The sequence below is a fragment of the Hippoglossus stenolepis genome, chromosome 9 (assembly GCF_022539355.2).
Source record: "Hippoglossus stenolepis isolate QCI-W04-F060 chromosome 9, HSTE1.2, whole genome shotgun sequence".
Lineage (NCBI taxonomy): Eukaryota > Metazoa > Chordata > Actinopteri > Pleuronectiformes > Pleuronectidae > Hippoglossus > Hippoglossus stenolepis.
The window spans coordinates 27287115-27307493 of NC_061491.1; the positions used below are offsets into that span (position 1 = coordinate 27287115).

At 43.7% G+C, this 20379-nt stretch overlaps 1 protein-coding gene across 7 annotated transcripts in view; it reads left to right on the forward strand.

Moving 5' to 3' along the window:
- The window catches only part of LOC118115244 (protein unc-13 homolog B), a 117877-nt gene that overhangs the window by 67675 nt on the left and 29823 nt on the right, over positions 1 to 20379 (forward strand). For 6 of the 7 annotated variants that reach the window (XM_047341379.1, XM_047341380.1, XM_047341375.1 and 3 more), the window contains 10 exons: positions 9208 to 9257; positions 9474 to 9549; positions 10148 to 10153; positions 12093 to 12167; positions 14013 to 14232; positions 14653 to 14880; positions 18587 to 18728; positions 19063 to 19232; positions 19497 to 19612; positions 20181 to 20344. In XM_047341379.1, the coding sequence (XP_047197335.1) occupies positions 9208 to 9257; positions 9474 to 9549; positions 10148 to 10153; positions 12093 to 12167; positions 14013 to 14232; positions 14653 to 14880; positions 18587 to 18728; positions 19063 to 19232; positions 19497 to 19612; positions 20181 to 20344 (1247 nt within the window). Of the gene's footprint in view, positions 1 to 4676; positions 7658 to 8416; positions 8440 to 9207; positions 9258 to 9473; positions 9550 to 10147; positions 10154 to 12092; positions 12168 to 14012; positions 14233 to 14652; positions 14881 to 18586; positions 18729 to 19062; positions 19233 to 19496; positions 19613 to 20180; positions 20345 to 20379 lie in introns of all 7 variants that reach the window. The other variant, XM_047341378.1, reaches the window with a different exon arrangement.

The window sequence follows — 20379 nt, forward strand, 5'->3', positions numbered from 1 at the left end:
TGTTTTTTCTTGTCATAGACAAAAACACAGCGGAAACAAAATGGGCAGAAAAACCCAGTCTCGTCCTTTACTCAGCTAAAAGAGCTTGAGTTATAGTTGTCCCCAAACCTGGGCGTTCCTCACTAATGGCTACCTGGGCCGCAGCCAGGCAATTTCCTATTAGCTTAATGAGTCACAGAGTAGAGATGTGCAAGATTTGTTGCCCCCCCCTCTCCATCACCTCGGTCCTTCCTCCACCTGGACTTGTCCGATTTCCATTTAATTGACAGGAAAATGTGTCGTTCCTCATCCTTGGAGAGATGCTCCACCAACCGACAGCAGGGAGATGAAGGTCACGGGTCTTGGAAGCAGAATCTACCACTCGTTCCAAGCTCCTCATTTAATTTTCATATCACCCCAAATTTACTGCCACAAGCTTCCAATCATAAAAAGAAATGAATGCATTTGAAAGTCACAGCGAGGTAACAATACGTCCACTCCTCATCCTCGTCCAAGACGGCGCTGTTTGAAGACACAGTTGGATTTGGCCTGAAACATAAGGTGCTGATAGACAATGGTCCAGTTGTCCAGGTCCCTTTGTAAATCTGTCAGGACTTGCAGGAGACGTAGCAGCAGACCAACGATAATTCCTCCTCCTCTTCTGGATCTTTCAGGGAAGCATAACAACGTTGTTTTATTGTAAAGCAGCTCATGAAAACAAGGAGTAATTGGCCCTAAGCACTATAATTTCGGATGTGGCCATTCCATCAAGTTAGAGATAGAGTTGTCAAAACAAGCTCACGTCCCATTCCCTCCACTTTCTTCCCTGAGGTGACATGAAAGTACGCTGCAGAATCACTCAGCCGGGACGAAGAGGTAAATCTCCAGAGTAAAGTAGTTCTTGTCATTTTCTGGCACCGGAGCAGACGCTCACCTCTTTTTGGCTGGAGAGCGAGTTCCTGCTTTGGGTCGCGTCCAACGTGAAATGACAGAGAAAGAAAGAGAGTGAGTGTTGCCAACAAGACGACATAAATAATACGAAGGAGGGGAAGGAGCCTGAAATGCTGCAGGATGAATAAACTCAATAGTTTATTTTGTAACGTCGTGCAAATTGTAGGTTTTGTTAATAAGGGCTTTGAGAATGAATGGGCTACACAGAGCAACACAACGAGCGTCATATTTATGGACGACTTGGAGTCTCGCCTCCCGACCTCCCTCACTAATCAGCTGGACGTGGATGATGGAGCCTCCTGACCCGCCATCAGCCAGCTGCTCTGCACCAGGCTCACGATGAGCAAGACACAAAAACAAACCCGTGAAGCAGCCGTGGTGCTGCTGCATGTGTGGGCGTGGTTTGGGAGGATTTGATTGACAGTCATAGTGCACAGTGTGAATACTTTATTATTTACATTTGAGACGAACTGTAGCTTTAATTTAAACTGATTAGTGGTTATTTTGTGGATTTTCTAGAAAGTATCATCTTAAATGTCAAATCTTGGTGCACGTGACAAAAGTATAAGATCAGGGAATCAGTGTTTTGTCCATATAGTTGATTCCTCTTTTTATGCTTTTGAATATCTCCAGGTTTTTCTCACATTTGCTGATTGTTGAACTGACATTTCAACAAAGAGAGAGTTTCATGCCAAGTCTCCAATTTTATCAAATTTTGATCTGGTCTTTAAAAAAAAAAACGAACTAGACCTTTTCCCCTCACTTTTTAATCAGAATCTTTTATTATCGACCGTCTGAATGTTGCAGTGAAATATCAAAATCCTTTTCAGTTGCGCTCGAACAATATTTCAAGAAAACAGATTTCCACGGCCTTTAATTTATTCATGTATTCCGAACTACAAGTGTCAACCTTGTGTGTCTGCAGCCAGTTTACATCAGTTTAAAAGTTTCCTAACTTCTGTTCGCTGAGTCAGAACGTGTGTGTGGCGCCGCTCTGCCCTCAGGGTGAGATTGATTTAACTTTGACTGCAGCACATTTTTACTCCACTTCCTTATTCTAAAGCTCAATATCCTTTGGCCGGCGAGCTCTCAACACTTTCTTATCTACATCACTGTTCCCAAAGTCTTCATTATCTCAAGTGCTTAATTAATCTGGGCTAAGTTCTCATATCATCAGTGATTATAAATCAGTGCAGTGTAATTATCTTCGCACTCTGCTCAGAAATCTTGCTTAACAACTTTACCCTTTGCATTAAGAATCGTTTCTGTGCTGGAACACAACAAGGGATCTGTTCCTTCGAGGTGAACGCTGTTCTCTGATGGTAAACATGACTAAATCGATTTTAAAGAATTCTGTCCTCCAGACCCATGAGACCCACGAAGTGTAAGTTCCAGCGTATTGGAAATCAAAATTACAAACAGCAAGTAGTAAAAGAACAGAGGGGTCAGAGCTACAGCTCCCCGGTGACCACGGAATGATCCTGTAAAAGAGGAGAGCCTCGGAAAATGAATTTTACAACAATACGAGCCATGTGGAGAGAAGATATCACTTTTACAAGCAATAAGAACCAAATAGAGGAAAAGGGACATGATTTAGAGAGAAGAGGCGATGGGAAGTTTCATATCCTCAAATTATGTGTGTGAGAGCTTGTAGTTTTGTGTTCATAGTTTATTCCACATTGAACCTTTAACATTTCTTGGATATGTTTAAGATGTTATTAGTATAATTAACTATAGAGCGAGAACATTTAGTCTTATGAGCGAACTGCAATCATCTCATTATGTCGGCAGCACATCTGATAATGATTCGTTGATTACTCAAGTAGTCAACTGGGAGAAATATCCCTTTTTTATAATTGATAATAATTATATCATTTTCCACCTAATACACCAAACATCTTCTAGTTCCAGCTTCACATTTGTGAGTATTTGCTTCTTGTTGTTTTCAGAAATTACACTTCTTTGACCGTAATGATCGTGGTGCTGAGCCATCAATCACAGCCCAGTCTCAGCTGTCAATCAGGATATTTCACCTTGTTTTATTGCATCATATAACTGGTTAAAACCAAAGCGTTCTACTGGTTTCAAATTGGTTCCACATGTTTCTATCTGTGTCTTCAGCTGGTTTTATTTGGGTTTGTTGGGTTTTCACTGGGTCCAGGTTGATTTTAATGTTTCCAGCGAGCTCACTTCATCAGTGTGAACTACCTGAAATGACAAAAAACCATCTTTGAGATACAATAATTAACGTCCATAGTCCATAGTCCTAACCATAGCCATTTATAACCCTAGCCAGTGTTTAATACCTATACTGCAGCCAACCACTAGTTCGTGATCAAGATGATTTAGCTTCACTGTGTTGTCGTCTATCTTCATTCTCAGTCTGGTCAAAACTGTTTTGTCATTTGTAGGATTTTAAAAGTGCGACTCTCCTTTCAAACAAGTCTGTTTCCTGTGAGCTCAGCAAAAAGTTGAAGGAAAACGTCTGTGTGAGTTTTTAAATCCGGTCACAGCTCCAGCAGAGTTCTCTGCGGAGTGAGAGGCGGTTTTATTGAGACTTAAATTCCCCATATTCCTCCGTGATGGTCTCTAATCAAGCTTTAATGTTCCCTTAAGTCGAGTTTTAACGGCACGTCTTGTTTAAGGTGCTCTACATCAACAGTCATTTTCGTACTCATTACACATAAAACAATTTTTGCAGAGGTCACTTATTTTACTGTGCTCCTGTTAAAGATCTCCGTTGCACCAATTTATATTGTTTCTTGTTTCATGAGGATCGTTAACAACTGTTAAAATTATATAACGGAAAAACATTTGACAGCTAATAAACACACGCCGGTCTTGATATGCTGTTGATATACAGTTTACTGTTTACTTTGACGTTTGCATTTGCCTCAGGTGCAGTGAACGTAGAACTAATCATTGAATGTGATGAAGTCGGTAGTGTGAGGGTAACAGGTCGTTGTACAAGTCAACAAGCCGTGTGCTGCTCATTCCTCCATGTGAAACATTTCCTCACCACAGATTGAGACGGAGTTGACATGTGAATATACCTGTTACTGCACAGTTTGACGGTTTATGGTTATATACTGGTTAATACTGTGTCAAACTCATCCTCTGACCTGAACAGATGTTTATGTCGTGTTGGTATTTTGTGTATTCGATGATGTCCAGTTACAGTGATTGAGAGAGATAAAGAATCGTCCAATGCACAGGATGGGTCGTCTGTTTCCCAGAAGATATTTAATCAACAGAAATAGTCATTTTAATTATATCTCACATCTGATACTTATATAAAATGAGTAAATATATCCCACCAAGCAATGACTAAAAAAAACAAATATTATAAGATTGAGTTCAACAGAGTATTCACCTTCAAAATATACAACATATTCATATGATAAAATTATATTTCTAACCTACACCAATCATCATATTTTCATATCGTACGAATGGTTTCTGGTTTCTACATAAGCAGAGGAAATGTGTTTGGAAACACAGCACTTACTCTTTCGTGTTTTACAGTGTTTTGAATTCGATTTTTAAACTTACTTATAACTTATATAAGTTTAGATATAAGATCTGAGCGCAACACGTTTCTTTAATAATGGTGAAGAGGTCAATCTTTATGACAGAAGGAACATTACTCCTCAAATGTCTTCTTCTTTTCTCTGGTTTTCTATTGACTCGGATGTTACAGTGGTTTTGGTGTTTACAACTATTTTATCTCTGTCTTCCCATTTTAGCCACGGACCAGTAATATTAAAACTTTGGACTAAATGAAGTTCCAACAGGCTTTTTTAACAAATGAACAATGATACCAGGAGCGTTTTGATTGTAACTCACACCGACAATGTGGGTAGCTAGATAAGGACAGGCCGCTCTTTTGAGAATATGTTCTCCCGGAATCGCTTCAACGGACAACATGGAGCAGGTGTTTCCCCTAAAGGAGGCACCAAGACCAAAGTCCAGCCACCCAAAAAGAGGGCTCCGAATCCTCGAGTAGCACTCGTCATCCGGGGTAAAATACATCGTCTCCTGCAAGGATCTGCGGACCACCATGTCCCAGAGTCCCAACACTATTATGCAGGTATTGAGGATGAGGAGGCGGCGTCGACAACAGAGGAAGGCAGGCAGGAGCATAGAAGGACATATCCAAAGGTTAGCCAGAGGACTGGAGATTACCCCCCCAAAGTGCCAAATGGTAAAGAACATGGAGTGGCATCAGGGCCCCCATGTGTCGGAGAGGTGGAACTGAACAGAGAAGGATGTATAAGAATACCCTGCACGTTGCAGCATAAAGTCTGCAGATCCCCGGCAAATAGGAAGCGTATCTCATTTGAGAGTGGAGTTCGGACAATTCCTGAGCAGATGCGACCGCCCTACAGCCCAAGTAGCCCGGACATGAATGGTTCTAAATATGCAGGCGCAGCTGGAAGGGATTTTGCTTCACCCCGTAGTCGGCCAAAGAGACCATACTCTACTGGAGACTGTGTGGACTACAACTTCAACAGAGCTCTCCCAGGTACGCTGCTAGAAGAGGACGAAGACAAAGAGGAGGAGTCAAGTGCCATCATTGAGCACATTCTAAAAGAGCTGAGGGGGATCAACAAAATCCAGGAGGAAATCTCTGACCTCAGGGATTACCTGACCTCAGTTCGAGGGTCAGTTGAGGAAGTGTCATCCTGTGTTGATGCTGTATTGTTAGAGATTGAGGGCATTCGTTCTAATAAGGCTGGTTCAGGGGCACATGCTAGTACATGGTCAGGGGCAGGGGGCAAAGATGGATCATCTCCTCGCAGAAGGCCTGCTAGTGCGTATGGCAGTTTAGGGAGCGCAAAGCCAAAGTCTGATTTAAATCTTTTCCACCAAGTCTGCAGTGAGCGCCATAGCGTCCATGGAGATTTGCTGTTACCAAGGGCTGACGAGTCTACTGTTTCGCCAATCGCTGAATCAGTGGATCATCAGGACCTGGAGGAACCTGATGATAATTCTGACCACAGTTCAGATATTCCAGTAGGTGCTATAGCGAGGAAGCTCAGCTTTGGCTACCTTGGGCAGGATGGCCAAGACTATCCAAGCACCAGCTCCCTGTCTTCTGGTCACAGTTCAAAGTCTGAGTCAGACCTAGATAGACCATTATCTAGTCATGGGGGAAAACAGCAAAGACCTGAAGACAGGGAGGAACACTGGACTAGCACTGGACCACCACACAGTGCCACTGCGGAATCTGTGTGGCATCAGGAAACTTACCTCAGGGACAGACGTCGGGAGTTGCATGAAGATGATTGCAAAGGTGCTGGTAGCTGGGATCACTACGGTGTAGGAGGATATGGTACATTGGGGAAGTGCTCCACAGGAAGCCCAGAACATCTCTCTGGTAAACATTACAACTCACCTGCCAGTGCTTCTAGCAGGGAGGAGTGGCAGTCACGGAGGAGAAGGTCTCAGACCAAGCCTGGGACTCATGTTCCAGCAGATACCAACCTTGGTAACCCCACTGTAGGATATGAGTGTGCTGCGGATTTTTCCTACCCTCAAAGTTCTGGTTACCATTCAGTTGATGGGCATGATGGAGAAGCAGAGTTTGACTATCAGCAATCAAATGACCTGAGCTACACATTAGACTCTCAAGCTGATACCTATCAGGAAAGGTATTTACCCTACGAAGAGTCTTCAGAAGTGACATGGAGTGAGGCATACTTGTGTAGCACTGTAGGTGGTGTAGATGGGCCATTCGGTCAAGAGCCTGAAGTGGGTAACTTGGAAAACTGGCTTCCTCCTCCTGGCAGTGCCGACGTCCCAGCTGCTGGTTTCAATGTCAAGCGTATAGGTCGAGCTGTACTGGATTTCAGCTCTGCCTTACGGGGGGCATTGCGCAAGCTCGAAGTACCTGTAGCTCAAAATCCTGGAGAGGAAACAGACTTTGATATAACGATGCCCTCTGACCTACCCACAGCTGAGTTGCCTTCAAAACCGTCATTCTACGACACACAATTCGAACAATCTGACCAACAAACATCTGGTAAAACCCCGAAAACACACATGGTTGATAGTTATGTTGTTAGGGAATTGATCAAAAACGGTTCTCTAAACAGATCAGATCATTTCTCTGAGCATATTATTGAAGAAGCCACTAAACGCCTTATCTTGGAGTCTATGGACACCTCCAAACATCCTCCTTATTCAGACAAGGTTCCCTCATGCCAGGAAGAGCTGGCAGTCTGCACGGACCCAATCTCCAGTAGCACTGCCGTATTACCTCCACCTGAAAGCCTTACAGAACAACCTGCCGGAGGCCATGTAGGAGGCCATGTAGGAGGCCATGTAGGAAGCCATGTAGGAGGCCATGTAGGAGGCCATGTAGGAGGCCATGCAGGAGGTCTGGAAGACACACCTCCAGATCTGAGTGGAAAAGCCGAGATTTCCCAATGCACCACCACAGAATCTCTCTCGGTCTCCCTCTTGGCTGATGAACCTGTAGCACCAGAGCAGCAGGGAGGAACCGAGGTGCCACTTCCAAACCAGTTAGCCACCGATATCGCCGCCGCAGAGGGCAAAGCAGAGGGAGATGCAGGAGAGCCACATGTGGACTTAAGCCAAATGGACGAACGCAGGCTGAAGTGCCTGAGGGGCTTCCAGCAGATTCTGCGGGAGAAGAGAGAGACCAGACGCAACCTCACCAGTATGACCATGTCCAGCTTCTCTCAGGAACACTTTGAACCAGGTAGTGGTACTGGATTTTATGTTGAAATCATCTTCTTTTTTTTATCATGAAAAGCATTTTTCTTTTTGAATTTAACTAAATAAGTCATTCTCTATTTTTATTTATTTATTGTTTTTCCTCAATCTTCATCATTCGGCCCTGAGGCTAAAAGAAGTAGAATTTATTCAAGTTATTTTTTGTGATTCCAAATGAAAAGTGTTGCCTCGTTCCACCTTCGAGCTCCAGCCTCTCGCTGCTGCTGAAACTCTTTGATCCGTCACAGTTGCAGTGGGATGTGTACTCTGATGAAAGGATAACCACTGGTATTCTCTTTGAGGACTATCTACCAGCGGTTATGAATAATCCCCCTGTACCGAAAGGTCTCTCGAGTGTTTACTTTACCAAATGGTCTCCGCTGATACTGTAATTTTATGCCCCCTGGAGAGCAATGTATCAGCTGCCACTCACGAGCCCCCTCCTCGATTCGGAGGCTCCTGCAGTAACCACTTGCTGAATTAGAAAACATTAATTATCTCCCTGGAAAGCGAGCCTGACATTAAAGAGGAAGGACAAGGGAGATATTAAGAGTCATTTTCATGATAAATTATACATGTTAATGAAACATTTATGACCTCAGACCCCATCTAGCGGGAAACGCTGCTTTTAGCGTTACCGAAGCATTTATAACAAAATGAATAATCCAGGGTGAGTCTTGTTATTTCCGATAAGTCAAACTAGTCCGTGACTGTTTTTCCTTGTTTCTCTTGTGCTGTTTTACAGATGGAAGCCAAGATGGAGATCAGGTTACCTTCACTGTGGTTTCTCTTCCATTAACATTATACACATGTCTTCTCACAATCATTTATTCCTGCTTTACAGTTTTCTTTATATTCTGTGGACATTTACTCCTGTTGGTGTTACTTTCCGTTTCTATGCTGTTGTGAAAATACTGTGTTCACCTTCACAGCTAATTGAAGAGCTTGTGGTTTTTTACGAGACGTCGGCCTCAAGGCACCGGGGGCCTAATAAGAACATTTGTGGTTTCAGTCATAAATATAAAATTGCCACACAGGAGTAGGTCGGTATTGATCAGGACATCGCATTGATGAAAACGAATATTGATGCAGAGTCTCTCAGGCTCCCGTGGTCGTACGGTCACGGTGGCACTTTCTTTACTAGCTGTCAGACAGAAAATACACTGAGAGGAAGCACGAGTCGATATCTGGCGTGTTCACTGGGAGTAGGTGTGGTTTGGTAGGTGTTTACTTTACAAGGTGGAACCAGATTTATGATGCTCACATATGTATGAGGACAATATACTTGATTGAAATGCTACCTCTGGCATTTAGTGCTGAAAACTCAACCAACCCAGTGTTCTTCTCTCTCTGTGTGTGTGTGTGTGTGTGTGTGTGCGTGTGTGTGTGTGTGTGTGTGTGTGTGTTGTGTGTGTGTGTGTGTGTGTGTGTGTGTGTGTGTGTGTGCGTGTGTTGCATGCTCTAAGTGTCATGAAACCAATAAATGCTGTCAGCCTTCAAATGGCTAAATGTCTGACCTCTGACCTCTTGTTTCAGAGCCGAGATCAAGATGGTGACCCCAGCAAGCACCCGTGGGCCAAGCCAGGGTCAGTGAACACTGTGTGTGTGTGTGTGTGTGTGTCTGTGTGTGCGTGTGTGTGTGTGTGAAAGAGACAATATGATTACATGATGCAGTGTTAGGATTTATTTTCTTTATTAAAATATTGATCAATGCATCTTGGTGTGTGTGTGTGTGTGTGTGTGTGTGTGTGTGTGTGTGTGTGTGTGTGTGTGTGTGTGTGTGTGTGTGTGTGTGTGTGCAGGGGAAACACCCCCTTTGGCATTGACAGCATGCCCGACCTTCGCAAGAGGAGGCCCATTCCCCTCGTTAGTGAACTGGTGAGTGCATGTTTCTTCAACATCCCCGATGTGTTCACCTCCTAAATACAAACATCCAACATATGATATAATAAGTTATACAGGTGCAACTGAACTCATCTATTTACCATTTAACTGGGAATGTGTAGATAATCACATTCAGCTGTAAAACATACAAGATAGAAATTAAAACAAACACCTACACCAGCTGTAAAACCCTCATGTGTGTAGAGATGTAGACTCAACACTGAATTAACTGATACTGATCAAGAGACGAGTCATGAATTTCCTTCTTCTTAACTTATTTTTATTGTATTTATTGTATTTTGTCTTTTATACGAGTAGCGAGACTGTAAATGTTGTTTTCCTTTGCTGCTGGACTGACTCCAGCCTGGTTGAGTGACACCAGAGTTCGATCCTTCAGGATTTAATACTCGCAGGCTACATTCAAACTAAATACCTGTAGGTGCACGTACTGTACTGTCGTGGCCCCGGCTGTGAAATAACTGGTTTGCGTTTGCCAGATATCTGGAGGGAACCTGCTTCTCCGTCTCTAACCTTCTCTCTCTTCTTGTTCTCTCTCCTCTCGTCGTCTCGCTCTCTCTTCGGCGGCCCTCAGGCGATGGTGAGTAACCGAGCAGTGAGATCTCAGCTGCTGCGTTTTGCCATTTCTTTGTTTTGCTTGGTTTCAGACCCTCTAATGGTTCCTGCAAAGCACTTCGATCTGCTCACTGGGAAGGTTTCAGACATCTGGGCTGAGCACGCACACATATTCAAATACAATCAAAGTAATATCTGGTATTGTTCTCCTGTACTTCAATATATATTCTGAGAAACACAGGAACGATCTATGTGCCTGTGAATGCTTTCAGCTTCCTGCAGCCGGTTGACGCTTAGCAAGAGGCTTTTTCTGTGATTGGTGTTTTAGCTACAAGTCCTTTAATTACCAGCCTTGTCTTGCTTTGATTCAGGAAGTCACCAGCTCCATTTCTTTAATTACACACCGTCCTCTCCGAGCAAACAAACGCTGATAAATGCGACGGCGAAGTGAGACTTTATTTTCCCTTCCTTCAGTCTCACGTCTACTTTGAAGTAGTTTAGTGAGGCAGCGGCGTTCGTCCAGCGGCGGAGCTCCGTCATCTGAGCGGTTAGAGCTGTGAATATTCACTCGCTGAGATCTGAGGGACTCGACTCGTCTGATTAAAGAAACTTGTCTCCTTTGATTTGAGAGGATCCTCCAGAGTGAAGGTTGCTTTCACGAGAGAAGAAGTGTGGGGTGCAAACTGCAGCCGTCAGGGATGAAGGAGGTAGAAAGCCCACGGGACAACATTGTCTAAGTTCATTAAGTTTAGTGTATGTGGAGAGTGGAGGGAAGGAAAAACAGAGCGAGATGAACGGACGCATTCTGCAGGCGAGCAGACGTGTGTGTGATCGCTCACGTTAAAGGGATTTTCAAGCCAGTGTCGGTATCAACGAGGATTAAAACTGATAAAAAACAAAACAGTGGACAGTTTGAAAAAGGCAATGAAGCTTCACAGCGAACAGAGCAAAATGGCTCCTGATCAACGTTCCATCATTGTCCTGTAAAACTTTGATCCTTAATGATTTTTTTATTGTCCTGTAAAATGGACCTCTGGCTTCAAACTTCACGATCAGGGTCTAACACGGATCTTTGTGCAGTCGGGAGTATTTGAATCCTCATCAGTGAAGCCAGCCAAACTAAACCGAACTAGATTAAATACGGCAAACAACTTGCACGTTAAAATACGGTTTGAAATGAAAAGTTAAGCTGGTGAATCACAGAGTAAATCAGCTTAACTTCATGAGAACTGACAGCGGGTGTCAGGGAAATGCTGTGATGGTAAAAAAAAAACAAGCATCTGTTTCAAAGACATTTCTCAGGTGTGTCACTGTGGGATGAAAACTGCATTTCAAACTTCAGCTTGTTGTTTTGTGCTGGAAATGAAGAAAACACTTTTTCTGAGACGTGTCAGAAACGTCCTGCTGCGGTGAAACCAACTGACGCTCGCCGTCAACAGGTCCTCAGATGTTACACAAGAGGGCCACAGTGACATGTTAAAGGAATCCATGAAGGGAAAAGCTGCAAATAAATCACTCTTACAGCTTCCAGGTTATATAGGGGGCGCTCATGAGGTCGCCTATGGAGCTGTGGCCCCAATACGTAGCGTTTATGGGGTAAAAAAAACCGTCTGTTGCTAAGTTTTTAGGCTTAGAAACAACAGATATAGTTCCATTAGATTTTATTTACACCTTTTCAATAATAGTGACTTGTCCAGACTGTTTCTGTGCGAGCCTGGAGTGAAGTTAAGTTATTAACTCCACCATGAGCAGTTAGCAGCTCCTACATTAGCCTGAGTTACATTCGCAGCCAAATTTTGGTTCAGCCGGATTAATGGGAAAAGGGAAAACGCTCTGTCTTTTGTTAATGGAACCGACCAACCAACCAACCACACACAGCCCGACACGGAGGAGTGATCTCCTGAGGTTTTATCACCTTCTCTTTCTGTTTGAATCTCTGGTTCTTTCCTGTTTTCTTCCTTCAGTCTATGATACAGTCCAGGAAAGCTGGACTCGCCCACACACTGGCCACACGGACGTCCCTGAAAGATGAAGAGCTTTTGTGAGTGGCCCAGTACATACGACACACACACACACACACACACACACACACACACACACACACACACACACACGCACACACACACACACACAGAAACTACGACTTTATAGTTTTCTACAGGAAGACTGATGGGACACACACAGACCCACTCCCACACACACCTTCTCTCTCGGAGCACCTCTCCGCTGTCATTACTCTGCAGCCGCATTTTTTTATATGTTTGTTCCAAAGTATTGTGCAGCTTCCAAATTTAGCTGAGTCAGCGTCAGGGTCTAATGGAGCCGGCGACAGAGAGGCTTCTCTGACTGGATGAGATTTCATGTTGGTTTATGACTCTTTGTTTCAGGCCTCTCCTCCACTGTGTCAAATCCGAATGTTGATTGCATCATATCAGAGGAAAATTGAGTTTTAATAATTTAATATTTCAGTTTAATACTTTCTTAAATATTTTAGTTTGGTGCATATCGACATTTGGAAATAGTTTTTGCCCCGAGGTCCGTGTGAAGTTAATCTGACCCTGGAAACAAGACTTCTGAATCTGATACTGCTGCAGTTATTCATATTAGGATATTTATTTATTTACTAAGAAACATGCACGATGCATGATGTTTTTTACAGTTACTGACTTTCCCTGGTTTACAGATGGCTGTTGCACAGTCACAATACAGTAATGATCAAGATGCTCTCTCTATATATACAGTATATTTATATATATGTACTGTGTGTTCGGACTCAACTGACAGATGGAAGAAGCATATGTAGTGAAATATGTAAAACTCCTCTGAGGTTTCAGCACAACAAACACACAAATCTGATCCGAGGGGAAACGGTCCGAATATTCAAAGATCCACTTCATCCAAACGCAGAGTTCTGTCCACTCCGTGTTAATGCAGCTTATTTTCTGTTGACCATCACGTTTCTTTTTTTAAATATCGATAAAAGCCACAAACTGTACCTGAGACTCATGGATCCTTTTTGAACATTTCTCAGTAAGGAGCCTGCTCAGCGGCGTCTTTTTCTCTTGTCTTGCACAATAGCAGTTACACAGGCTTTGAACAGAGATTGTCCATCTGTGAAGAGAATTAAAAACCTGAACATTGTGGGGAAAACCGATTTTTTTTTACAGCCCATTCATCCAAACTTTTTTAATAATAATAATACTGGCAGCAACAATAATCGAAAGCTGTACAAGAAAATCTCTTTGTCCTTAAAGTTACGAGATGTTTTCTGGTGACAAGGAAGTAAATCAGAGATAATAAAGCACAGGGCAGAAAAGATAAAGTCAAACGTATGAAGCAAAGATGAATAAAAGAGAAAGTATAGAATAAGACTGAATGAAACCAGAGCTATAGATGTCAGAGTGTAAGTATAACACCACTACCACGACTATAATAATAAGCATGAGGGGTAATAATGACTCAACGTGCTGTTTAACATTCAGTGTTCACCAAATCGAAGCGTGTAGTCGAGGTCTCGTCCTCCAACTCTCCGCCTACACGGGACAAACGCAGAATTTGCTTCATCAGAGGAGAAGTTGAGAAAGATTAAAAATGTGCACCGTCACACATAATCACATTTCTCCATAATCCTAGTGGAGGCCACCTGAGATTGTTCTTTAATTAACAATCCAGCACCTTATTCCACATTAGTGCTGCAGACGATTCTGTCCCAATCAAGACGAGTGTGGGTCATATAGTTTCCAGTGCTTTCCTTTCTTTATCATTATTACGACCTTGTCTTTGTGCTGGTTTGTGTCTTTTTCCGTCCTTGTTGCGTTGTCGTCTTCGTCCCTCTCGTTATTTCTCTGATTCGTCCGTCTGTGTTTCTCTCTTCGCTCCGTCAGAAAACCCACGTGTACAAAAAGACGCTGCAGGCTCTGATCTACCCCATCTCCTGCACCACGCCCCACAACTTCGAGGTCTGGACCGCCACCACGCCCACGTACTGCTACGAGTGCGAGGGGCTGCTGTGGGGAATTGCCCGACAAGGCATGCGCTGTGCCGAGTGCGGGGTGAAAGTGCACGAGAAGTGCCAAGAGCTGCTGAATGCTGACTGTCTGCAGAGTGAGTCGACGTGTATCCAACTCCAAGAGAAACACGGACACATACCGCCTGGTGTCGCCATACACAGAATCTTTCCTCAACGTTTTCTTGCTAACTTATTTCTTCCTAACAAACTAAACTAGTGGAAGGAAGTAGAAGACAAATGTTCTATTACAACATGAACCTGTGTAGAGTTTTATGCGAAGGAAATATTAAGGTTCATTTGATTTTCTCCAGAGAATTCGTTTGGCAAAAGAAATTAAAATGTTAGGATGTCGGTTCGAAAATGCAAAAATAAAGATAATCAAGTTTGCACCCAATTAAAATGTGAGAAAGAATGATTTTAATAAGGGTTTACTTTGGTGTTGACTGTTTTTTTCTAACCTCCGGGACTCGTTATCGACCCTCACGTTCTGTTTCCTCCCCTCTTGTCTTCTTCAGGAGCAGCCGAGAAGAGCTCCAAGACGGGGGCGGAGGACCGGACGCAGCACATCATCATGGCGATGAAGGACAGGATGAAGATCCGCGAGAGGAACAAGCCGGAGATCTTCGAGGAGATCCGGAGGGTGTTCGACATCTCCAAGATGATCCACGCGCAGTACATGAAGGGCATCAAGCAGAGCGTCCTGGACGGCACCTCCAAGTGGTCGGCCAAGATCACCATCAACAGTACGTCCAACGCTTTTATCACCTTGAAATTAATAAGTCTATTTTTGGCCCCATTGGTCCGTCTGACTGGGATCAAACTGGGAACCTGCTTCGGGCGTTTTGTGCTCACATCAGAAAGTCCAGACCCTGATATCAGGCATCCTTAGCTTTCCTTTTATTCTTAAAAGACAAAAATGATCGTGCTCCTTTTAATAAAAAGTAAGATAATAAGATCCATTAATTATTCCCTAGAAAATGATCCTGCTCAGTCGTTAATCTGCTGACTAACGGGCGAAGACATAAGAAAGCTCTTTACAGCAGGATGACATATTCAGTTCTGAGTCACATTTATAAACACCGGCTGCAAAACATAATGTAAATATCACTGGAACATATACAACCTGTTTTTCCTTGTTTAATCTAATTCTCATTTTCCTGTCCCTCTCTGTCTTCTGGGTTTTTCCATTGTTATTAATGTACCTGCCTGACAACAGGGTCCACCAGGCTTGTAGCAACAGGACAGAGTGTGTGTGTCTGTGTGTGTGTGTGTCTGTGTGTGTGTGTGTGTGTGTGTGTGTGTGTGTGTGTGTGTGTGTGTGTGTGTGTGTGTGACCTCACTTACACATGTGTGTGTGTAACACTCATCTCTCTGTGTGATGTGGCTCTGCAGAACAAACTCAAAGCTACATCTCCTTGTTTTATTCTCACAGTCGTCTTCAGGCGGTTTGTTGAACCTGCTCATTTCAGTTTATTTAATAATGTGAATAATGGATTTAATCATTGCTTTTTTTTACTCAAATGTTCTGTTTATTCAAAGAAAGTTATTGATTAATCGGGGGGGGGCAGGAGGAGCTGGACTAAAGCTCCTCAACAGGAAAAGTCTCTTAGAACCTGAAGAAGAAGCAGGTGGTCGTCAACAGCTGTGAAAACCTGCAGCTGAACCCGAACCCGTCAGGTTCTTCTTCTACCTGTCAACCTGATCTGAACCGTGAAGGAAACTTTGAACTGTTTATCTATCACGTTTATCTGCATCGTCACAACCACCGCTGTTTCCACAGCAACCAGCAGACACGCCACACCATATAGCGGCGGCAGCGTTGCCACGGCAGCCATCACACCTTGTCTCCCCGATCAGCGGTGACGAGTCTCGTCGTTAGAGACGAGATTCAGGAGCCGGAGCTTCGTCGAGAGTCGTTCGTGGTCCGGGGGTTGATTCTCGTCACTCGCTCTTCTGCTGATCAACGTCAGGCCACATTTTCGTTCTCACTCCAAAACCTGCAAATGGTCGCGGACGTTTAGATGAGCAATTAAAAAGTTTTTCATAAATGTGTCTCACAGAGAATTCAACCCTGGAGCTGAAGGCATCAAAACGTCATTAACTTCACCAGGAGGTTGTGTTCTCGCCCCCTGTGTGTGTGTGTGTGTTGTTTTGTTGTTGATTAGCAGGAAGACACAAAATCTACTCCCTGGATTTCCATGAAACCTGGTGGAAGGAAGCATTTTTAGCATTTTCCCAAATTTCCCAGAGAATAATTCATGAATCTTCAGGGAGTGAAATCTGGTGCAGCTTGATTTCAGGGATTGTTTGGCACTGGCAGAGGAATGAGCTCCTCTGAGTGATGTTCGAGTTTGTTTGTTTCTCAGCAGGATTATGTAAAAGCCTCTGAAAGGATTCTCACAAAATTTTGATGGAAGGTTTTGAAAAAAAAAGGAGGAATCCAGGATTTTTTTTTTATTACTTTGTGATTAACAATTTTTTGTCATTTTTCCAATTTCCCAGGAAATAATTAATGGATCTTGATGGAAAAAAAATAATTGCACCGTGTTTGCATTTGGTTCGGATTCGAATTAAAATCCACATGAAATGGAAATAAATGTGGTTTCACAAGGGGGAAGGTTTTCACTTGGTTGGTTTTCATCATTCTTCTGCTCAGGAGTTCATGATTTCATGATGGTCGTTGTTTTGTTGGTTTCTTGGTTAAATCTCAGAGGACAGTTTAACAGAGGTACGTCCTCTGTTGTGTTCTAGTTTTTAATCTAAAGGTTCGGGACAGAACAACAACGCTGTCCTTCAACAGTCGTGCAGAACTGACTTTGCAAACATTGTATTAAAGGAAATATAAATCATTCAAGCTGTTTTATATTTTAACTTTTTCATCGCACTCTGTTTTTCTTTTCACACGAATCAGCCGTGTCCCTCATGTGAAACACAATCAGACGCACTTTTAACTCAAACCCAGTTTTGTATGTGAGTCAAGCTGCGATTGAACTTGAGGCTGGACTGACAGTCGCTCTGCTGAGGACGCTTTGAAAAGTGTGTTGACTCCTGAGGGGAATATCTGCTCCGATTGATATTCAAATCTGTCTCTAGCACAGATGAGATGCGGCCGTCGCAGATGCTGAATTAACCAATAGCAAAGTTATGTGGACATTTTAAGCTGAATTAGAATTTTGCATTTGCACACACGGCACAAGCAGGTTTGTTAACGAGCAAAACGTCCGTGAGAAGTTTGCACGTTCTCCTCGTGTCTGCGCTGGTTTTCTCCAAAGTCTAAAGACGAGGAGATTCTGATTATCACAGTATTAAAAAAGCTCTGTATTGATGTAGAGCTTCTCTTGTCCTGACGACCTCTCACTTCACAGCTCAATGTGCAGCTCTTTCTCTTCATCACACTTCACTCACACTGTCCACACAGCTGTCGGGTCAGTGTCTCGCCGGGGGACATGGGACCGAACCGCCCACCCTCTGGTTGGTGGACGACCCGCTCTTGCTCCTGAACCGCAGGAGATAAAGTGATGTGATTGTGAACTCAACAACAACAGTAATAATGATAATGTCTTATTTATATAGCACTTCTCAAAACAAAGTGGTTCACGAATAAAAACACATAAAATAAAAACACAATCCTAAAAGAATAATAACAGTAAAGATGTGACAGATATTCAGGCCTGACCTCCCTTTGCCATCGTAAAAACTAGAATCACATGAAATCAGGGAATGTGTTTCGATGAAATGACGCTTTAAGCTTTGATTTACTGACGGTCTGCTGTTGTTCCTCAGTTTGAGAACCAGTCGTGAAGCGTTGATGTTGTCGGATGTGACTTCAGTCCAGCACCTGCAGGTTTTAGATACAGTGCACGTGTTGCTCAGCTGTTCAGGCTGCAGCCGTAGTGAAGATGTGCAGCTATAAATAGGTGACGCTCATCAGTATCGGCTGCAGATCGCTCGCCTGCCTTCTCACCTGGATGAGAGCAGGAATGAGTTCATCCTTCAGTTCAAACGTCCTCCTGTCGTCCGTCTCAAAGAAACGTCTCGGACTTTCACCAGCGTCCGTCAACACCGGGTTCTCTTACTGTTCTAAAGACGTCTAAGACTAAACGTCACAGAAACTTTTAACTGCTCCTCTCTGACTCCGACTCTCTCAGCCGTATGCAGTTTCACTTGTTGCACAGAACAACGAAACATCAGGTGACAAGTGTTTCGATATAATTTGATGAGGAATATAGTTACTCAACATCTGGCTGTGAGTCAGGAGTGTTGTGTTACGAGGCTTTGCGTAACTCAGTGGGTGGTATCTCTCTGTGTGTGTGTGCGTGTGTGTGTTTGTGTGTGAATGAGAAGCAGAAAGATGAAGGGGGAGAGTAGGTGTTTGTTGTTCTTATGTAATTCTAATAGTCATTTTCACTGTTTGTGTTTGTGTGTGTTTGTGTGTGTGTGTGTCATCAGTCGTCAGTGCACAGGGTCTCCAGGCCAAGGACAGGACGGGCTCCAGTGACCCGTACGTCACCATCCAAGTTGGCAAAACCAAGAAGAGAACGAAGACCATCTACGGAAACCTGAACCCGGTCTGGGAGGAGAAGTTCAGCTTGTAAGTTCAGATTCCTTGTTTCTACCTGGAGACAATAAATCTCTCGTGATTATCTGTTGCAAACATGTCGTTCAACCTGGAAACCGAAGCAAAACAAGATGTTTTAAAGTTGAACCTGAGAGCAGAGGCCGACATCTCCGACACATCAGATTTATTTCCTTGCAAATCAACGAATATTTCCTGGACTGTTACCAGAGAATAAACCCTGTTCACAGAGTTCTTTAAATAGTTGTGAATGCCGAGCAGCTCCAGGCGTGAACTGTAAACCCTCCACCTTAACCCCCCGTCCGTCCCCTGTCCCCTGTCCCCTGTCCCCTGTCCCCCGTCACCACAGCGAGTGCCACAACTCGTCGGATCGGATCAAGCTGCGCGTCTGGGACGAGGACGATGACATCAAGTCGCGGGTGAAGCAGCGTCTGAAGAGGGAGTCCGACGACTTCCTGGGTCAGAGCATCATCGAGGTCCGGACGCTGAGCGGAGAGATGGACGTCTGGTACAACCTGGGTACGTGTGTGTGTGTGGTTGTGTGTGTGTGTGTGTGTGTGTGTGTGCGTGTGTGTGTGTGTGTGTGTGTGTGTGTGTGTGTGTGTTGATTTAATCATCAACAGTCAGTCGGGTGTTTGGTTCTTCAGTTCTCATCATAGATTATAAAATTTAATTCTGAGTGCTTGATCAGTTGTGTGTATTTTGTGTGTGTGTGTTGTGTGTGTGTGTGTGTGTGTGTGTGTGTGTGTGTGTGTGTGTGTGTGTGTGTGTGTGTCTCCGCAGAGAAGAGAACAGACAAGTCGGCTGTGTCTGGGGCCATTCGTCTTCATATCAGTGTGGAGATCGAGGGAGAGGAGAAGGTGGCACCGTACCACGTACAGTACACGTGCCTTCATGAGGTAACACACACACACACACACACACACACACACACACACACACACACACACACACACACACACACACTGTGCATTAGAATCAGATGTGTGGAGTATCTGGTTCCGTTTGTGTTCGAGCACCAGTCAAGGTAAAGACCGTGGCAGCAGAAAGCCTCATTATTTTCATCATAGATTAATTGTCGAGTTATTAAAGCGAATCCTCGCGTTGCAGAAATTCAACCCAGTGAAAACTGAACATCTGTGTCTGATTAATGATGAATTTATAATAATAATTTTTAATGAAGTGACGTAATTCAACAAACTGAGATTTGTTGAGACTGAGACATTTTTCTAACTTAATGATTATTATAATTATTCAGGAGTTTTTATAATCTGCAGAGACGTAAGTTTGATTTCATGAACAGACACGTGCTTCAAATTAATAAAAGTCACCAGATTTGGATAAATTCTCGATCAGGCAGGTCACAAATGTCTTTAACTCTAACTTCACTTCTCTCCCGTACATTGGATGTTTCTGTAAATGTCTCCTCTTAGTTAGCGCTGACCTGTTCGACCTCCCTCTGCCCAGAACATGTTTCACTTCTCCACGGACGTGGAAGGAGGCGGCGTGGTGAAGATCCCAGGGGCTCAGGGCGACGACGCCTGGAAGGTTTACTTTGGCGAGGTGCAACAGGATGTCGTGGACGAGTTCGCCATGCGCTACGGCATCGAGTCGATATACCAGGCGATGACGTGAGTGTTGTTGTCCGTGAACGTGTGTGTGTGTG